Raw genomic sequence first — 19,658 nt, forward strand, 5'->3', positions numbered from 1 at the left:
ATCTATGGTACCAGGCAGCACTTAGAAATACAGACACAGACAGGATTCATGCTTACCACCTACATGGCGTTGGACTTCAGTACAGTCCAGTGAGACAGAGAAGACACTGATATGCTGAACTGTCACAGTGTTAGATTTGTCATCAAGAGTTAACATACAGGATCACATACTCTTCCCCTGCATTATCCTGTGCGTTAGTGGACAGATACTGGACACATAGAGGACGCCTTTTCCTTTGATCAGAGCAAACACAGACCTCTTTATCTGAGTGGCTTGGGGATGTTGCAGGTTAAATCTAAAGTCAACAGCCCGGTGTCAGCAGTAGCTTCTCACCGATTTGAGACCCTGCCCCCAATGTGACGGCCAGCTCGCTGATAGACAGGGGGTCACGTTACGCACACGGACACAAGGACGCAAGAAATGCACAAAGTCAGAAAGGTGAAAAGGCCAGACTCAGATGGTTATCACAGTGCTTTGTTGGTTTAAAAGTGGAGTTTGTCACATTTCAACTGTAGCATGTGCTTGGTGTGTGCGAATGAAATGGAGGAACGCTTCACTGTGGTCTGTGCTTCCGCGCATCTGTTAACGTGGGACGTGTAAATGTAGGGAAAGATTATCCCTGTCTTCAGCGGTGAGGTAAGACAATGCTGGGTTATTAGTCCCAGCACACTTATGACAGATTAGACCACCGTCAGACTGTAGCCAAGCTGCAGGAGCTCTGCTGAACCACTGCCTTCATCATGAAACCCTCTGTTTATTCACCAGAAACCAGTGCTTTTAATCACCTGCCAGTTCACTCAATAGCATTGTTTGAAAATCCCCCCCATCTGATGAAATGCCACACACACACAATAACAACTTTAATATTGAGTTGAGACTATATGTGTCAAAGGAACGCAGGAAACACAGGCCATTAAGGTATTGTTGAGGCTTTCCTTCCTTCCTTGCATACTTATTTCACTTCCTAACTTCCTTCCTTACACCCTCAGCCGGCTGCATGGTCAGAGGTGAGGTTGCGACGGTCTCAGATGGCATCTTGGCTCTCTAGAGAGGCAGCTGGAGGACGCGACAACTGGGTAGAAACGACGGTCCCGTCGCAAGAGAAAAATAGTTCAGCCGCAGGAGCGACGTGGCCTTTCTCACGTTACCCATCTCACCACAGACTGCATGATAAGTGTGCCGATCCGCCGCTCCTGCTTCAAAGTCCTGGACTTAAACGGCACACTGATCTAAAAGGGATGTCGCAGGATGGGGAGAATGTGTCTGTGTGCATGCAGTTGTGGTGTCAAGTCTAAATCCTCGCCACTTCATTTCCACAATCCAGAGACGACAGACATGACCGGGAATTTCAGGGGTCAGGCCCGGGAATCTGGGGCATCAGAATATCTGCAAGAGGAAGGAATCTGGTGTGTAACGCAAGGCCACTGACCGGTCGAGGAGGGAGTAAACGGATGTGTTAAAGAATCTGTGTGGCTCTATGATGTTTGGCAGCTGCTTCTATAAGGGAACTGATTACCACGTTTAGAAATGCACGTGGCTAGGTTGACAGGATGTTACTCAAAGGAGTAAAACGTCTAACCTTTGTGGTATGAGTCAGTGAGAGTGTGCGACAGAGCGAGTACCTATAGGTAGATATGCAAGAGTCATATTCTGTGATGCAAAGACATCTAAGATGACAAAATACAGAGGTCGGGTTAGGCTGACTAGGCTCTGACACTGACGTTACACTCAGAGTGTTGGCGAGTCACACCCATGGAGAGGGCGAATGGGCTGTGGGGTCAGGCAACGCTGGCGAGAGCTTTATGGCATTCTGTCAGCTCCTGAGAGGAAATACTGCCGTCCACGGACAGGATGGCCCGTCAGGATAAACCTCAAGAGTCCACACCCTTATACCTGCCACTCCTCTCTACTCTCCCACTATCTGAAGCTCCTTCACCATCACATACAACGATATACTGACTATGGAATAAACCAGAAAAGTCGTCTCATCTCAGATATTCATCATGATTCACCTGTGAGAACACACGGAGAGGGCAGATTGGTTGATTCACTGGACTGAAGAGCAACTTAATAAATTGGGAGATGGGGGGTAATGAGTTACATCTCTGTCATACACACACACATACACCTATCTCTCTCTCTCTCTGTAGGGGGTATGTGTGTATGCTCCCTTGGCTCAGTAAGTGAGTGGCTGATGACAAATCAGTGTGAATGTGTGTGTGCTGGCTGGCAGATGACACATCAAGTCTAGTCGGGAAATACATGGGCAGATACTCAATCTACCTGTAAATCAACCAATCACTGAGAAGTATGAAAGATGACTACATAAATAAAAACAACAACAACGTAGAGAAGCAGTGGATGCTGTCACATGAGAGCCCCTTGTGTGTGTGTGTGTGTGTGTGTGTGTGTGTGTGTGTGTGTGTGTGTGTGTGTGTGCGTGTGTGCGTGAGAGAGGATGGGTATGCAAGTTCAGTCACACACCGCACATATTGTCTTAGCTTTGTCAAGGAATAACACAAGTATTGAAGCCAGAGGAAGAAGAAGAAGACGAAAAAGAAGAAGAAGAAGACGAAGAAGTGGCTAAGTGCAGCTGGAGTGGAGCTAATTTGACAGTCGTGTCCTGAAACGGGCACAGCTTGATAACAAAGAGCGCCGGGGTCCCACAAACAACCCAGCGCTGAAAGTAGCGGCCACAAAAGCTTTTATTTTGTTTTTGTTTTTAGCATGAATCGCTGACTTACCTCTTGAAAGAAAGTATCCATTTTTTAAAGCAAAACCGGACCTCACGTCCCTTTGTAGTCTGAGTTCAGTGTGTCACAGTTTGGGAGGAGAGGACGCTGTATTCCCAAAGCTTTTCCATCCGCAAGCTTCGGCAAAATTAGAAGTTTTTCCTCTTCTTTTTCTTCGGAAGTTTCTAGAAAAAAGCCATAGTGTACTCCTTCTCTCTGCGTTGTTTCTTTAGATGTTGTTCGCCGGACTGCCGTGCGTCTTTCTGCTGTATACCGTTTCAATGGAGCCGGCACATTATGCGCGGGGCGGGGTCTCGAACCAATGCCCCGCCCATAGCCCCGCCCACTGCGCGTCAATCATACAAAGGGTGTAATGGTTTTAAAGGATGTGCATCTTCACTTTGAACACTGACAAGTTTAGGTTCAAGGAATACAGGGAAGGATTTACTATACTGAAGTCCCAGTTATCCCAGTACAGGAAGAGAAGAGTCCTTAATGTGACTTCCTCCTTTGGGAAAGATAAATTGAGGGGGAGGAGGAGGAGGAGGAGGAGGAGAAGGAGGGGGAAGCAGAGGCAGATGGATGATTTGGGGGACCTGGGCAATGAAGGTAAGGGGCCCATTTATGAGCCTTTCCCTTGGCACCAAAACTCCAAACAGACGACTGGAAACTGTTATGACCATCAAGCTGATTGGCATGCATTTAATTCAAGGTTAATTTACACCACAGCAGTAAAACAAGGCTTGAAAAAAGAAATACAAACTATTTATATCTATTTCATTTACTGAAAATATAATATTGTATGCATACTTATTGGGTGGCCTCTTAGATGGGGGAGCTCAGCTACCTTGCATAATGATTCAGCCTGGTGATGGACTGGTGACCTGCCCAGGGTGTTCCCTGCCTCTCAGGGAGCCGGGAGGATGCTTGGTGTCGGTTCAGAGACTGATTCAAACATTAAATAAATACAGAAATGACTGAGGTTGTGGGAGTATTCCAATCTAGTCCATCCTGTCCTGCCTGCTCTAAGTCCAGACTTGAAATCAACCACACATACGTATCTGCTGTTACTGGGTGTTGCCAACAGAATTATGTTGAAAGAAATATGAAATAGATGACTTAATCCTAACGAATTGGTACACTGTGTTAAATGAACAAAATAAGGGGAAAGGAGCAAGCCTGGGGTCAAACCTGTGCCTCCCAGATCTATGTCAAGTAACCTGAACACTGGGCCATTGGTTAGACAGTTTAACAACTTTAACATAACCCAGGTTTTGTATGTTGTATATAGCTCTGAAGCATAACATCCGTGTACAATCCATGGCCTAGGGGCCTAGGGGGCAAAGAACAGAGCTGGAACGTAGGAGACACTTGTTTGAATTCTGACCATGAACATGACTCATTGCCATTTTAACCAAACTTCTGCCTGTAATCCTTACCCACATCCTAAAATCCCATCCAGGAATCAAGCCTATGTCACCCACATCCTTGTCCAGTGCCCAGACCTAGTACACTTTCCCACTGAACATAAAATAAATTCAAATTTCCCTGACAGACTTTGATAAATTAGTTGTTAACTCCCAGATTCTCAGCCCACATTCAGTCAGTTTCAGGGAGGCATTCAGAGGCTGCATGTGTCTCAGTTTATTTTTGCATTAAGGGGTTTCAATTACTGTTGGAAAAACAGAGCTCTGACCCTACATACCACCGAAGGAGACACCCGGCATACCACAGACTCACACAATGATCAGCTGGGTGTCAGGTCTGACTCTGCAAGGGTGAGAAATGGCACAATACTAAATTTAACAGTGCAACATTTTCTGACTTCAGTGTTCTGGTTAATTTGAATTTGTTCCTGTTTCTTTCTGCGTGTGTTTTTGTAACATTATCAAAACTAAACCCACCAACAACCAACATGTCAGTGAAGGAGATTCTTTACATCGATTGAGGGGATTAGGCCAAATTAAGTATTCTGTTTCATGTTAAAGGCTCTAAAATGGAGGACCCGTTGAGACAACACATACATATAGTTGCCCACATCCTGCTCTTACAGCATGTGATCCATTTGCGGAAGGATCTGTGGTTCAGAGAGTGTTTTCGGTAGCCCTGTTCAGTGACACGTAGCCAGAGCCAGGCACTAACACCTCATGTATGACCATTTCAAAGCAATCTACAGGCTGTATTACTTAAAAATCTGACTGAGCGTGAAAATGGAGCACGTCATGTGGTCAATTGACTATTTGGAGAGCTAATGGAGACACAGAGTCTATACTTCCACTGGCAGACTGGCCCCCAGGCAAAGTTATTTGGGTCTGTTGAAGGGCCCTTTTGCAGCCTGATGTCAGATAATGGCTTTAGTGCACGTGATGGTGGCTCCATTGACTCAGAAGGACTGATTAGTCTCTTTTGCTGTGATGCATGACTCATCACTTAACTTGGTGCTTTGATTATGTAAAATTCCATTCACGTCCTGAATCCATACTGTCGACTCAGCTACAAGCACAACTATTGATCCAGGCGCAGCAATATATTCATGATCTGATATCAGCCCAACCGCAGTGGCAACACATGTAAATTCAATGTAACGACAACAGCACATACAAATTGTAACTCCACAACACATTGTACGTACTCACGATGTTCACTGTATAGAATAATGTAATGTAAAGGAGTCCTGCCAAACCAGCTGGTGATAATGTGCCATAAATGTAATGTTCATCCTTTTATTTAAAAATCTGATGATGACAACCTATATGAACTGTGAACTATTAAAAGAGATTCAGTTGAATTCAGGTGAAATAAATGCTCTATAGTACCCAGTTTGTCAAGACATTCACACAAATGGCCATGATGTAATGATTCATGTCATAAATTTCATTAATGAAATTGATGTGGGTGTTGCTCATTTCTCTCCAGGGGTGGGAGCAATGAATTATTGGACACACGCAAGGAACAAAGAAAACATGGAGGGAGGGAGAGGGCATAAACCCGATTGAATCAGTGGTAGTTTAGCCGAGATGGATGGATAGACAAGGAGAGAAAAAGGGGACATCAAGGTGGAATGGAACACCCAACAATGTCATAAAAGAAAGGTGATTCGATTTATATCGGATCGTTCTTACAGGCAACAAAACATTACGGTGTAAATATGGACAATGACATATCCTGGTGCCACATTTATTACATTTTGTATCTGATCCCAGGACACCACAGAGCCAATATGTCTCCAAATGAAAGCATTACTGATACCTGTGTAAACACTTACACCACAGCTAAAATGTTATGTTCATTTCTTTTAGCTCACAGTTAGGGGGACAAGATGATGGGGTATGAACATCAGTGGATTCAGCTATGGACGATAAAATGTTACTGCGTTTTGTTTTAAGGGAGAAAATAAAGTAAAACTATAAAATCTAACTGACTGAGAATGTTGGATAAAAACAAAAAAATGTTGTGGCATGTTTGATCTATAAGAAGGAATATGCTTGTGATAGCTTGAAGGTGGGAGAAAGACAATCATCTCAATGATCAGTATAAAGTTGTGTGGCTATGGTGGATGTCTTTGGGTTCATAGCATTAAAATAAACTAGAATCCAAGCGGCAGGGTTCACTAGATAACCGCAAACATTCCTCCTTAGACATGCTTGCACCCCCGTATGCATAACATACCTTCCTTAAGGCTGAGACATGAGCCAGATCACACTCTTCCCATGCTCCCCAAGACTGCAAACTTCCTGTTTGTTTTTATAGCGTCGTATTTTTACGCTCCCACAGTGAGAATGCACTTTACTCCCTTTCTTACTGTTCCTTTTGACTCTGTGCCCTGCTTGAGTAACCTGGAAAATCATGCACAGTAAAAACTGCTGGGAAAAATGCACAGGATTCTTACAACACGCCACACGATTTCTGTTGGGTTGTTATTGTTCATTGTTTAGATTCTAAGACCTAATTGACGACCCAGAACGCGTCCTTCTCAGCGTCCAGTCAGTGTTAACTCCAACCCGAGTGACTCACTGGCCATTCTAAGCCTGAGAAAACAGAGAGGCCACATTCTCTGCGGTATCCTGAGTCTGTGCTCTGAGTCTGATATGGTGATTTGTGGGGCATTCTGCTGCTGTGTCTCATACCGTGTGATTCAAACCAGTGAATCACAGACAGCTCAGCACCTTTACCGTTACATCACTGATCTATAAGCTTTTCCTTATATGTTCAGATTTGGCAACGTGTCTCACTGCTGTATCAAAAGATAGTGTATCAATCAGATCAGCATGGTTTCTTTTTTATTAACCTCTAAAAATCTTGGTTTTCATCATATAATTCTCTTAACTCTTGAAATACAGAAAAATCTATCCTATCTGTATCCTCTTCATCAAAGCTATACAACGCTTGCAATGTGTTTAATGTTAAAAATAAAAAATACAGTGTTTTTGTAATCCTGCACCATTACATAAAATGGAAATATTCTGTCTTGTGCAGCATCATGCTATTTTTTTTAACATCAGCCAGCCATTTTTTCTATCACTTGAAACTGTGGTATCCTGACATGAATTATTCACATAGAGTAGCTATCAAGCCTCTAATTTAACACAACAGTGATGTCTGGAATGACAGTAAGCTTCATGGTTTTATCGTCGTCTGTGACAAACAGAATGAACTGTATTTCTACAGGGTGGGGGTTGGTTTGTGTTACTACACCTGCCTCTACTGGAGACAACAAAGAGGGCTTATTTTGGGGGGTGGGCTGGAGAGTTCAATCTAATTACAGACTCTGGAGAGATGACTTCATTCAGGTGACGCCCATCCCCGTGGTGTATGTGTTTCCTGTGTCTCCCGTCATTATTGGGGTAGCCCCCACTATGTAAAGATAGTAGGCAGGTCTATTGTGTACCTCTGTCTGGCCTGATGTTACAGCTTGACTGTGTCTGCAGCTGAAATATAATGAGAAATAATAAAATAAAAAGCCTAGCGGAAAGATTTCCACTCTCATTTTACAGCAAGCAGTGCCTTCCCCAGTGCAATAGCCAGTCGCTGGGTGTCTTTGTGGTTTGAACAGCCATTTTCCACGAGCTCAGACTCTTTAAAACTGAAATATTGACAAGCTTTCATTAGACACCATCAGGCTCATAACTAAATTACAAGCCCAGTGTATGTCCTCCTTCTCTCTTTCCCGGGACAATTAACTGTGTCTGACAGTAGGATAATGAGTCAGAGTGCAGGAACATTTGTCTTATCTACAGTTGAGATCAGTTCCCATTAGCAATTGTGAGCACCCATCTTCCAGGCAAACTCCTTAAATGGACATTGATGAATAAAGAGGCAGTGCAGGAAATGAGATTAGTGAATTGGCAGTCATTACTATCGTGGGGGGTAGGAGTCAAAAACGAAAAGAGTAAAAGCATCTCTAAAAGTGTCTGCGTGTGTGTTTTACCATATGATAACAGAATAACCCAGATACAAACTATATTAACACACATACCAGGATTGACTGCTTTGTGCTTACACAGCAGAGATAAACAGAGGAAGAATTATATTGAACTGTTTGAATTCGTAATAACCCACGATCATATCAGTGAACAGTGACTAAATAAGGCTAGGCTTGTTTTGATTCTCTTCCCTGCTGTTGCGTTTAATGTTGCGTTTAAAAACCTCTCCCTTTTATAAAGAGCTAGTTTGCCTTTGATCTGATGTTTTAGTAAGTTTCTAGACTCTTATCTCATATCACCAAAGATTCTCATAGAGGTTTTCAGCTGCCATGTAGTGCCATTTACAATAAATGATTACAAATATAATATTAAAGATGTAAAAAAGAAAGCATAGAAGAAAGAAAGAAAGCCAGACACAGAACAGAGACCAAATGAAGTACAGAGGTAACACATACGCCTACTTTCATCAAATGACTGTCATTGTGGACTTTATTATTCTTATTAAATGATGTTTTCCCCTGCTGACAGGATTCTTGATTTGCCTAAACAATTGTTTTGAGTGAAACATGGGAGGTTTGACCATCAAATTTGAAATGAAGATGAATGATATAGTCAACACTGACATCTAGTGGTTAAATTGTAAACAAGACTTCTAGCTATCTATCTATCTCACCAATAAACCACCAACTCACAATCCCATAGAAATCCCCAAAAGCCTGTTGTTTTCACGTGTGCTGTAATAAAAGTGATAAGTGTTGAGAAATAATTCATTGAAGTGTTTTGAGTATTAATGCAAAATGTTGCTGTCACTGAATATAGATCATAACGGATGATAATGGATCCTTTACGCGCAACAGTTATATTCTGTAATGGCTCAGTGATTAAACTTGTATGATGATTATTTCAAATTCATTCATTCATTAATGCATTCATTCATACTTTAATCCAGTGGTTCTCAAAGTGGGGGCCACGACCTCCAGGGGGGACGCAGAGCTACTCCAGGGGGGAATAATCTAAAAGCAAAAAGGTGTGCCGGCAATGGACGTTCCTGGTTCCCGGTTTTGCGCGCCGGGAACGTCCGTTGTTTGCACACTTGCCGGTGAAAATCACGGACAAGTTTTTGCTGTTTGATTATTTCCGGCCACCGGGCCCACCGTCCGAAACCACCAGCGCGTCTGGCGCGTCGGGTGTCGGGATTTTAAACCCGGCACCCGACAAACCCGGCACTCGGCAACGACGTTTTTGCTTTTAGATTATTATTGCTTTTAGTCGTTGGTGGGGATTTTGATCAAGTCAGCTGTTACCGTAAACGTCCCCAAAACAAGTAAATCGACATGGTTTAGGACCCGGTAGGTAAGTGACGGTCACGTGACAGGGGTCTGATGTTGTCTTGTGATAGTGTTTCCTTTTCCACGCGCAGTTGAATCAATCTCATCCGTAACAACAAACATGGAGGTGTACACAAGAGTTATGAAGTAATTATTTACATGTCGCCTCGCAGGAATCCAGCCGACATGGCGATGAACATCGTGCTGCTCGGAGTTGTGAGCCTCGTCTGTTTAGCTTTCAATGGAGCCTTGGTAAGACTAAAACTCACAAGTTAACTTTAAACTTATTAACTTATTTCTGATACTGTGGTACGATGAGGAAAAATGAGATCAATGTGATCAACGCGACAAACGTGTCTGTATTATCATTTTGTTTAATTATATACTATGAAAGTTTGAAATACTACAGGAATACTACCACTACTGACGCTGCTGTACTACAACAATTCTGTATCCCTCTGACTTTGAAACTTCACTATTATCACTACTGTTTCTGACTGTTACTACTTAATACTAGTATTAGAACAACTACTAGTAATGAAGTAGTAGCAGTTGTATGTTCTCTCTTTTGTAGTGGATATTGTGTAAACACTGTCCTTGCATGTGACATAGACATCAATTAAATAATGGACAAATTAATGAAAGGTCAACTTGTGCCAGATAAATATGCCTTTCCAATTATACCAGTAATGGCTGCCGTGCCTCTCTTGCAGGTTTCTGGAGAAAGATCATTTTCGATAGACTACACAAACAACTGTTTTCTCAAAGACGGGAAGCCTTTCCAGTACATCTCAGGCAGTATTCATTACTCCAGAATCCCACAGTACTACTGGAGGGACCGGCTCCTAAAGATGTACATGGCTGGGCTCAATGCCGTCCAAGTGTAAGACCAACACTTCACATACATTTGCCTTTATCATAATATTTTTTGCTACAATATCTCTGCGTGTACATTAACTCTGCCTCCTCACAGATACGTGCCGTGGAACTTTCATGAGTCAGTCCAGGGGGTGTACAGTTTCACAGGGGATAGAGACTTGGTGCATTTCTTGGACCTGGCCAATCAGACGGGACTCCTGGTCATCCTGCGTCCGGGACCTTACATATGTGCAGAATGGGAAATGGTGAGCAGCTTAATACATGCAATTTTTATCTGTATAATTTGTGAAGTTTCTACCTGGCACATAATAATCCTGAGGAAAATACAAATCCTGATTTGAATGTTTGTGGGTACTGACGGTGCGGTGTTATCCTGCATCCCCAGGGTGGCCTGCCTGCGTGGCTGCTTCAGAAACCCAACATCATACTTCGCTCTTCTGACCCAGGTGAACCATGTTCCTTTGTGGCTGTGTCACTTTTGTTTTAAATGCATTTTGCAGAATGATGTTTTTGTCTTCTGCTCCAGATTATTCACAAGCAGTCAGCAACTGGCTGGCTGTTCTCCTCCCTAAAGTGAAGCCCTGGCTATATACCAATGGGGGCAACATCATTACTGTCCAGGTAGAACACTAAGATGGCACCCATGAGTTTGTACAAGAACAGTTGAGATGTGAATGTGGATTCAGTTTACTGTCCTCCTTAACTACAGGTTGAGAACGAATACGGGAGTTACTTTGCTTGTGACTACAACTACATGCGCCAACTCCAGACTCTGTTCCACTTCTTCCTGGGTAAAACCACAGTTCTGTTCACCACTGATGGAAACACGGACAAGGAAATGACTTGCGGGTCTCTGGAAGGACTGTATGCTACTGTGGATTTTGGCACAGGTGGGATTTTGTGAAGAGTGGAGAAGGTAGCGTTGAATGTTATGAGGTTATTCGTGGAGAAACTCACTGTGACCTTTATTCTGTCACTCAGACACCAACATAACTGAAGCCTTCAAGCGTCAAAGAAGGTTTGAGCCTCGAGGCCCTCTGGTTAGTTACACTAATTATCCCAAGTCACAGGAGTAAATTACATTATTATACTGTGTAAAACATTTGATGTGATGTTTTTGTCTGTACAGGTGAACTCAGAGTTCTACACTGGATGGTTGGACCACTGGGGAGATTGGCATGCTGCGGTTAACACTCAGAACGTCACCAGAATGCTAGGACACATGCTAGCCATTGGGGCCAACGTCAACATGTACGTTCTCATTTCAGAATCAAAGTTATCTGTCTAATTCACAGATTTACATTAAGTCATTTAACAGATTTCACTCAAATCCCCATGTATGCTCCACCTCTGTATCATCTCAGGTACATGTTTGAAGGAGGTACTAACTTTGGATACTGGAATGGTAAAGCTATTTGTAATCATCCTAAGATTTATTCATGGTTCATATGGTGATAAACCCAATCCCCTTTGACAGTCTGTGATCTCCTCAAAGGTGCTGATCATGACAACGGATTCCGCTCAGTGGTGACAAGTTATGATTACGACGCCCCACTGTCTGAAGCCGGAGACCCCACAGAGAAGCTGTTGGCCATCAGAGATGTCATTAAGCAGGTACCACTGGTTGAACCACCCAGTAAGGTTGTTTTGGCCTCATAACACATGCACGTTTCTTGCTTAAAGGCTTCCTGTATTGTTATGGTTTCTTTACAGTTTAGGGATATTCCACTTGGCCCCATGCCGCCAGCAACTCCTAAATTCGCCTACGGCTTTGTGACTCTGACAAAGGTAGAATCTCCCTGTTAAAATCTAGAGCTACCAGCTGTGGTAGTGGTCACCTCTGACATCACCTGTTAACTTACACCTTTGCAGGTCGGCAACATCAGTGGTCTGTTGGACACCATCTCACCCACAGGACCCGTCTTGTCCCAGTATCCTCTGACATTTGAAGAGATGAAACAGGTTTGTGTTTGTCTGGTGGCAGAAAGGGAAACAGTGTTGCAGTGGCGGTAAGCCTCTTGAAACGTGGAGAACTTCCAGACTATTGTGCCCACAAGCTGTCATGTCTATTGTGTTCAGTACTATGGATACATGCTGTATCGGACCACTCTGCCCAGGGAGCTGGCTGAGCCCACGCCCCTCATCTCTCCACTGAATGGGGTTCATGACCGTGCATATGTGTCTGTCAATGGGGTAAGCACTCACAATGAACTGTTGTTGTCTAACCAGTCACTCCCAGCCCAGGTATTGGAAATTTAACAGTTATGACACCATTAGAACAATTTCAGACTATTAATTGGTTTAGAATGGCATGTTGCAATCGTTCCATTAATTTTTTTGTTTTGTTAATCCTCTTGAGTAACATTGTGCATCTAACAGGTTTTCCAGGGCCTGCTGCAGAGAGACACTGCCCTGGTGATGAACGTCACCGGAAAGCAAGGAGACATTATTGACATCATAGTTGAGAACATGGGCAGGGTTAACTTTGGCAGCAAGATCAACGACTACAAGGCAAGGGAACTGAATGTGATCCTACAGAGGAAATAGTTACTTCCTTTCCTGTACAAATGTAGATAGAATAAGTGCTTTGGGTGCAACTGTTTTAGCATAAAACATAAAAACAATCTAATGTGATAGCATGTGATAGACCCAACAAATCCAGGATACACCCAAATAGTTAATGTAGTACAGCGCGATCATCAGGTCAACTGGTGCCAAACTTGGGCTCTCCCCTGGATCATGTCCATGACTTTGCTCACCAGGTTTCATGGAAATAGGTTCATAACAAGCCAACATGTGCAAAGATTTTAAGCTCAAATAATACATTCAGTATAGTTTTAATAAGAATTTTTAAAAAGAAAGGTAACCAACACTCAAATACTGAAGTTTAAGCTCAATACACAGAGTGAAGGTGCTTCTTGGCTATCTGTATGTGCACTACAGGGCATCCTGAGCAACCTCATCCTGGGCAGAGATGTGTTGACTGACTGGAAGATCTACCCTCTGGGCATTGATGGAGCGATTGCTGCTGGATGGCCTCATTCAGGCAGGCAACACTCCCTCCCTGTTCCCCAGAAAGAACCTTCAGCAGGGCCAACCTTCTACATGGGGACCTTACCACCCAACGGTCTGGCATGGGACACCTTCCTCAGGCTCTATCACTGGACAAAGGTGAATGCTGAATCTTTTTCATGTTGTGGCACAGTTCTAACACAATGAACCGCCCATCCATAGGAAACACAGGAAATTGATATTTAGATATAGAGTTATGCATGTTTCCTCCCCCTCAGGGTCAGGTGTGGATCAATGGTGTAAACCTGGGACGGTACTGGCCTGCCAGGGGCCCTCAGCAAACTCTGTACGTCCCTGGACCTCTGATCAGCACCACCGAGCCCAACAACATCACAGTGCTGGAGCTGGAGAGGGCCCCTATATACTTGAGGGTTCTCTTCATGGACCGTCCTCAGCTCAACGGCACTGCAGAAAAGTCTTGACAGAGCGAGGGGAACATAACCCACACACACGCACAAACCAAATCATTGCACTGTATTTCAGTATCAATCAAAGTCATCAAGCGTAAACTTCTAAAGCCCGCAGGTTCAAGGTCAAACAGTGAGCCAATCATTTTGTAAAGCCAACAGTTTGGAGGTTTTATAGAGGCCTTAAGAAAAAAGACTGACCACTGTGAGTTTCATTTTTATTGAAAATTCATTTTTATATACTTTTTCACATGTTTTTGTTGTGAATAAATTATGAAATGATATTATAGTGTATTGATGTATGCACCCAGTCAATGCAGTTTTTGGATTGAAATATCCGACATCATCTGCAGTAATAAAACTCACATATTGACCAAACAATCTTCAGAGATGAAAGAGGAAGCACAACCCAGGTAAGACTCCACCCCTTTCACACAACCTCAACAAATCATATGGCAACTTGAATGATACTAAACGATATTTGGAATAAGCCACCATGCATTTCTACAATGGACAGACTCCTCATATACTTCACTTAAGACTTTGAGTGAACATAATGATCAATACCATATAAAACCTGTGTGTGACTAACTGGAGTGTCACTGAGGTCACTTCAGTCAGACCATTCTCTACAGGGCTGTTAACTCTTGGTGTGGCCTTTTCTGTGCTCTTGGACGCAACGAGGAGTGCAGAAGGAATATTCCAGGTACTGGAATGGGATCTTCCCGAGCAGAGAGTCCCCACACGTCCAGCATCTCCTGGTGACAAAGAGAAAATCACATATACAGTACATTACATACATCACAGGTTGTAGTTGACATCATGACCAAGTTTTGGGAGATGAGGATTACTTACTTGATGTTAGAGAGGTTCACTCCACTTGCAGCTACCTGGTCTGCTAACCTCCTCTCTGCTGCCAAAGCTCTCTGTGACCAAAAAGCAAACATTCCTTAATATTTCAAACAAAAGAACCAGCCTGTTAATTTCAGAGATCGACACATGAACACACCTTTTCTCTGTCGGTGAGAGAAGCAAACCTCTTCTTCTCCTCTTCCTCCAGCTCCTGTTTCCGCCTCTCCTCCTTCTGCTCCTTTTCTCGCTGCTTCTTCACGGCCTTCTGCGCCTTCTTCTTGTCCGACTTCTTGGACTCGATCTCTGCCGTGAGCGGCCCGGGGACCTTAGGTTGCACACGTCAGCTCTTAAGTGTCAGCTATTTGTGTTATGAATCAGCAAGCATTGATGGAAAGCTGCTCACCTGTGCCTTGACGTAGTTATATTTCTCAGGATTCTCTCCCATGTATTTCCGAAACACATTCCTAGTGTCCTTGTCCGGGGCAACAATATATGGAGTCTGACCTTTAATATCCCTGTGAAGGAATATTGCAGAAATGATATTACACAAGTTCAAATCCTCTGCTGCGATTTATGACATTGTTATTTCACTTCCCTTTACTATCCATCATACCTGCAGGCTGGATCTGCTCCTACATCCATCAGCAGCCTGACCACTACCTTCTGTGCAGCTGCAGCGGCCACATGCAGCAGAGTGAACCCCGATGAGTCTATGGGCTTGTTGAGGAAAATCAGAGGACTTGGGTCATCAGGAGGCTGCTGTTCACAAACTATGTGACTGCCCAACTCCTGTGGACACTCTGAGGTCTCCACAGGGAGGTGAAGAAGTTCACAAAGGAGGGCCATGTCTCCAACTTTACAGGCGGTGAAGAGTGCATCCCTCAGGCTGTACTCCCAAGACTCATCCACAGTTTCTACAGCAACAAAGACAAAATTATTTGAGTGGTTTAGTCGTGAACCCGTGGCTGACAGAGGTGATCAATGATGCAACAGGAAAAAAACACACAGCACCATCTCACCATCTATCTGCTTCTTAATCTGTGCCTTCTTCTTTCTGTTCTTTGATTGTGTCTCCTTAGGAGGATCTTCTGCAGGTGTAGCCTCTTCTACCCCCTCTTCGTCATTTGCTTCCATTGTATTCAGCTCTGTAACAGAAGGATGTGAAACGTTGTGAACTTTGCAGGATTTCCAGAACATAAATATGCATTACTTGGACTTTAATAACACACATTACACATTCAGTGAGCTTTTGACACCTGCTGCATATCGTGACAACCTGAGCCAGACTCACCCTCATTTTGCAGTTTGCTTTTCTCCTTCTTCCTCCTCCTCCTCTTCCTATTTTGTGAGGGCTGGATTTCAAACTCCCTTAGGTCCAGGGTCCCTAACGTCATCTCCACTGTCTCTAGGTGGATCTCAACACCGTCCTCCTCACTTGAACTACTATGTTGATCATCTACAACTGATAACAAAAAAGGGAGCACACTGTAAACAACAATGAAGTCCCCCCCAATAAGCATTCAGACAATTCAGTGAGACTAAAAACTGATACACTCACCCTCAGGCTCATTTTGTGTTGCAGTCTTGATGTTTTTCTTCCAGGCCTTCTTCGATGGACTGAAGAGTGCAGTGATGTCTGTGTCTTTCCCTGTATGAAGACATTACCTCCACACTATTAATTTCACCCTGGCTGCACACAAGTGAGTAAACATGTTATTGTGCCAACTATATAACTAATCTTACCATAAACATGAACGGTGGAAAGTACCTTATGTACTCTCTTTACCTCTCGAAACGTCGCTCGGCGCGTGGCGAAGGGCAGCGTGCGGATCCTGGGGTCTTTCTTTTCGAGCGGAGCTGCGTTACCACTAAAAAAGATAGTTTTATTATAACTGGGGGCTCGTATGAAGATGGCAGAGGCCTCGCTCACGTGTTCAGCCCAGCTCCCCAGGAGGTCCTGAATGTCCTGCAAAAGGCAACACAACTATTGACGTATGAATGTGCAAGAGAGGTGCAAGAGGAGAAGCAGCTCATCTTATGAATGAGATGAGGATGTTGCGGCATTCTTTACATGGATTTTGTGACTGTAGAGCTCCATTAATATGCTCATACACTTAATCTGACAATATTACCTACAAATGTTAAAACAGCAGCTAAAGCCTTGGTGAGTTGTTGATAGCATTACATTTTTACATTACATTACGATCATTTGGCAGACGCTTTTATCCAAAGCGACTTACATTATATTACCACCCTTCACAGAGGGGGGAGCAATTGAGGGTTCGGTGCCTAGCAGGCTAAGTTAAAACATTAGAGTAATATATTGATTCATCCAAATTCCTTGTTTTGCTAAAAAGCACTTTCTAACTGTGCTCTATAAATAAAGCTTATTATTATTTAGTTATAGCTTTTTTTCCCCAAGTTTTTATTCTATTTGAGTTTATTCCTGGTGGACATGTGGAATATGTCTAAAACACATTCTCACAAGCTCAGGAGCTCTTGGAGGAAGATTAAACTTTTATCAGTATCAGCATCAGAAGGAATTAAACTCTGCTGAAACCCCTCAATGGGATTATGTGCATCAGTATTATGTATATTTAAAAACTACCAGCTTGCACAAGTTGTCGATTTTATTGGAGCTTTATAAATGAATGATATCATCGCTGAGACAACATCATCAAGTTGTATCTTGCCTTGACTAGCGCTGCCTCGTTGTATCGCCTCAGAGCCGCCCCTGCTGATTTGGGTGCGTGGCTGCGGTTCTGAGCATCTCTGAGTCCTTGAGCTGTGCCTCGCTTTGCTCTCACTGTGTATCGGTGGAAAGTCTTATGCTGAAGAACTTCTTCTCTGGAATGTAGAAACACATCAACATTGGCCCTTGCTCACCTCTGGGCTAGGATGTCAAGACAAATATAAAAATGAATATAGCCATCATGAAATATTCAGAACAGCCCGTCACTCACCCTTGGAATACAGCACCAGCAAAGTGCCCCCCACCTGTCATAAGAATGACCCACACAGTCTTCTTACTGATGGCCTTCAGGGCAGATCCCACATCTTCCATCACGTCAGACTAAGATATCAGAAAAACACACCACAAATTTGCCGCATGATCCCTTAACACTGATCACAGGTAAGTCACAGCCATGTACAGTAACATGTGCATGCTTACTTTCCCATGGAGGATGCAGCGGCAGATGCTTAGGTGCTCTCCCGCTGAGTTCTGGAAGACTATTTTGCTGGAGTTCCGGCGAGGGATAGAGCAAGATTCTGATGAGCTGTCGTTATCCGTGCGTGTGATGTCACTGTTTGTTCCTGCCTGTTCATTATCAGAGTCCTCCTCGCCTGAGTCGGACTCTGAGCCTGAGATACTCGACATATCTCCTGTTGAGGGAAACACACACAGTACATCAGTCAGCTCTTTGTAATCATTTCACCTTCAGTCCTCCACTCCTGATGAGAATTAAGGGCAGATGCCTTACCAGCTCCAGTCTTCGTCTCAAACTCATCCACTGTGACTGGCGGCATTCCTTCTATCTTTTGTCTCAGGTTGAACCGATGCCAGTCTAGCTTGTAGTGCTCCATCTGAGAGACGACAACAACATATGTAGCAAAACAACACGGCTTCATTACATCAGCTGTCCTTACTGTTGAACCAAAGATGGGACTTAATTTAACTGCCTTCTCACCTGTTCCTCACGGCTTATAAAGGTGCATCTGCAGGCTGAGCAGACCATCTTCTCCGACACCTCCCTGACCACAGTGTTCTCCTGCTGTCCGTCATCCTCTGGGCACACCTCCTCGCCATCTGAGTGGACATAATGCTCTGTGTGAACACTAATGGCATCATCTTGTGTACAGACATTACACTACACTGGGTACATACCATCTGAAGGGATGTAAACTGTTTGACTCTGGCTAGAAGTCACTTCTCTCAGTCCCATCAAAGCCTCATCGTGGTGGCACAAGTCAAAGACAGACCGTAAGTCTGTGCAAGTCGTCATTGGTGGATTTCTTTGATAGCAACGAAACAGATAAACCAACATTAACTACTTAATATTCAACAGTACTGATGTAAGAATAAAATAACAGTTGGGTGAAAATAAGTCAGCAAATTAACCTGTCAACAGCATGAAAAACTAGCTCCCCAAAATATACTATGAACACGTGGAGCAGTGACTATTTATTCGCTTTAATATTTAGCTTCAACTACATTCACTGAGTGTGTTACTAATAAATAATTAAGCATAATAACGTCATAAAACAACAGCACAACTTACCATATGTTTGGACCACAACACCGGTAGGAGCCACAGCTTGTCCCTAACCCTGCACAGCCAGAGCAGGTTTGTGTCGCTACAGTCATCTTTCCCCACCCGAGATTCGACAAGGACGAGATTGGTCAATAGCTATCACGTGACGAAAAGATTTCGTCGTATAAATCTACGTAAACCTACCCCAAACCCCGCCCCACGCGCCAAAAATGTAGAAACCAGTGTAGTGCAACGTTTTGTTTACTTCCTGGACTCCCCGCCCTGATGTCGAAAGTCGGTGGGCAATAAAACAACGCGCGACGCAGCTATGCGTCACAATAAGGCGCCGTCTCTCCAAAATGACGCTACAGCACTGGAGGCTATTCAGTTTTCCACTAAGTAAACACTTTTCTACACCCTCGCCTAGAGGTGAGAGAGACTCTGAGCCAATGACACGTATCTACTGGTGAAAACAGTTAGGGAAGCGAGGAGACGTGGCTAAGCTAATGGGGAGAACTGATCAAGAACTCTTTGGCTTTGCGTGCAGTCACGTGTCTGAAGGGTTACGTCATCACGACCACTAAACCACTGCAAGTCAAAGGAAACAATACAGAAGGCACCGTGACATTCACAACTCACTATTTGTCATGTACACAAAGTGTTTTCCTGAATGTAATGACCATTATTAGTTTAAATAAGATGTTACAAGCTG

The 19,658-nt window shown here is 43.7% G+C and overlaps 3 protein-coding genes across 3 annotated transcripts in view; 1 reads left to right on the plus strand and 2 right to left on the minus strand.

Annotated features, from left to right (window-relative positions):
* The window catches only part of myo10l3 (myosin X, like 3), a 43,153-nt gene extending 40,169 nt beyond the window's left edge, over positions 1–2,984 (minus strand). Inside the window, exon 1 of the mRNA XM_076161980.1 lies at positions 2,745–2,984. Within this exon, the coding sequence (XP_076018095.1) occupies positions 2,745–2,765 (21 nt within the window). The 5' untranslated portion in view covers positions 2,766–2,984. The remainder of the gene's footprint in view (positions 1–2,744) is intronic.
* A 6,555-nt stretch (positions 2,985–9,539) lies between these two features.
* On the plus strand, positions 9,540–14,020 carry glb1l (galactosidase, beta 1-like). Its single transcript, XM_076161961.1, has 16 exons — positions 9,540–9,735; positions 10,197–10,366; positions 10,457–10,607; positions 10,748–10,808; positions 10,889–10,983; positions 11,072–11,252; positions 11,344–11,402; positions 11,492–11,613; positions 11,727–11,767; positions 11,858–11,976; positions 12,076–12,150; positions 12,235–12,324; positions 12,442–12,555; positions 12,742–12,873; positions 13,306–13,533; positions 13,653–14,020. The coding sequence occupies exons 1-16, from the start codon at positions 9,643–9,645 to the stop codon at positions 13,854–13,856; spliced, it is 1,935 nt and encodes a 644-aa protein (XP_076018076.1). The 5' UTR covers positions 9,540–9,642; the 3' UTR covers positions 13,857–14,020.
* Positions 14,021–14,078: 58 nt separating this feature from the next.
* Positions 14,079–19,084, minus strand: ankzf1 (ankyrin repeat and zinc finger peptidyl tRNA hydrolase 1). The gene is made up of 16 exons (XM_076161960.1): positions 18,967–19,084; positions 18,580–18,707; positions 18,383–18,501; positions 18,176–18,278; positions 17,866–18,077; positions 17,657–17,766; positions 17,387–17,540; positions 16,437–16,659; positions 16,252–16,341; positions 15,985–16,155; positions 15,713–15,838; positions 15,307–15,607; positions 15,097–15,208; positions 14,851–15,018; positions 14,697–14,767; positions 14,079–14,599 (listed from the first exon to the last, which is right to left on the minus strand). The coding sequence occupies exons 2-16, from the start codon at positions 18,695–18,697 to the stop codon at positions 14,482–14,484; spliced, it is 2,196 nt and encodes a 731-aa protein (XP_076018075.1). The 5' UTR covers positions 18,698–18,707; positions 18,967–19,084; the 3' UTR covers positions 14,079–14,481.
* Positions 19,085–19,658: the final 574 nt, after the last annotated feature.

Source organism: Genypterus blacodes, unplaced genomic scaffold, assembly GCF_046128005.1.
Source record: "Genypterus blacodes isolate CSIRO-AG114 ecotype Tasmania unplaced genomic scaffold, CSIRO-AGI_Gbla_v1 ptg000118l_1, whole genome shotgun sequence".
Lineage (NCBI taxonomy): Eukaryota > Metazoa > Chordata > Actinopteri > Ophidiiformes > Ophidiidae > Genypterus > Genypterus blacodes.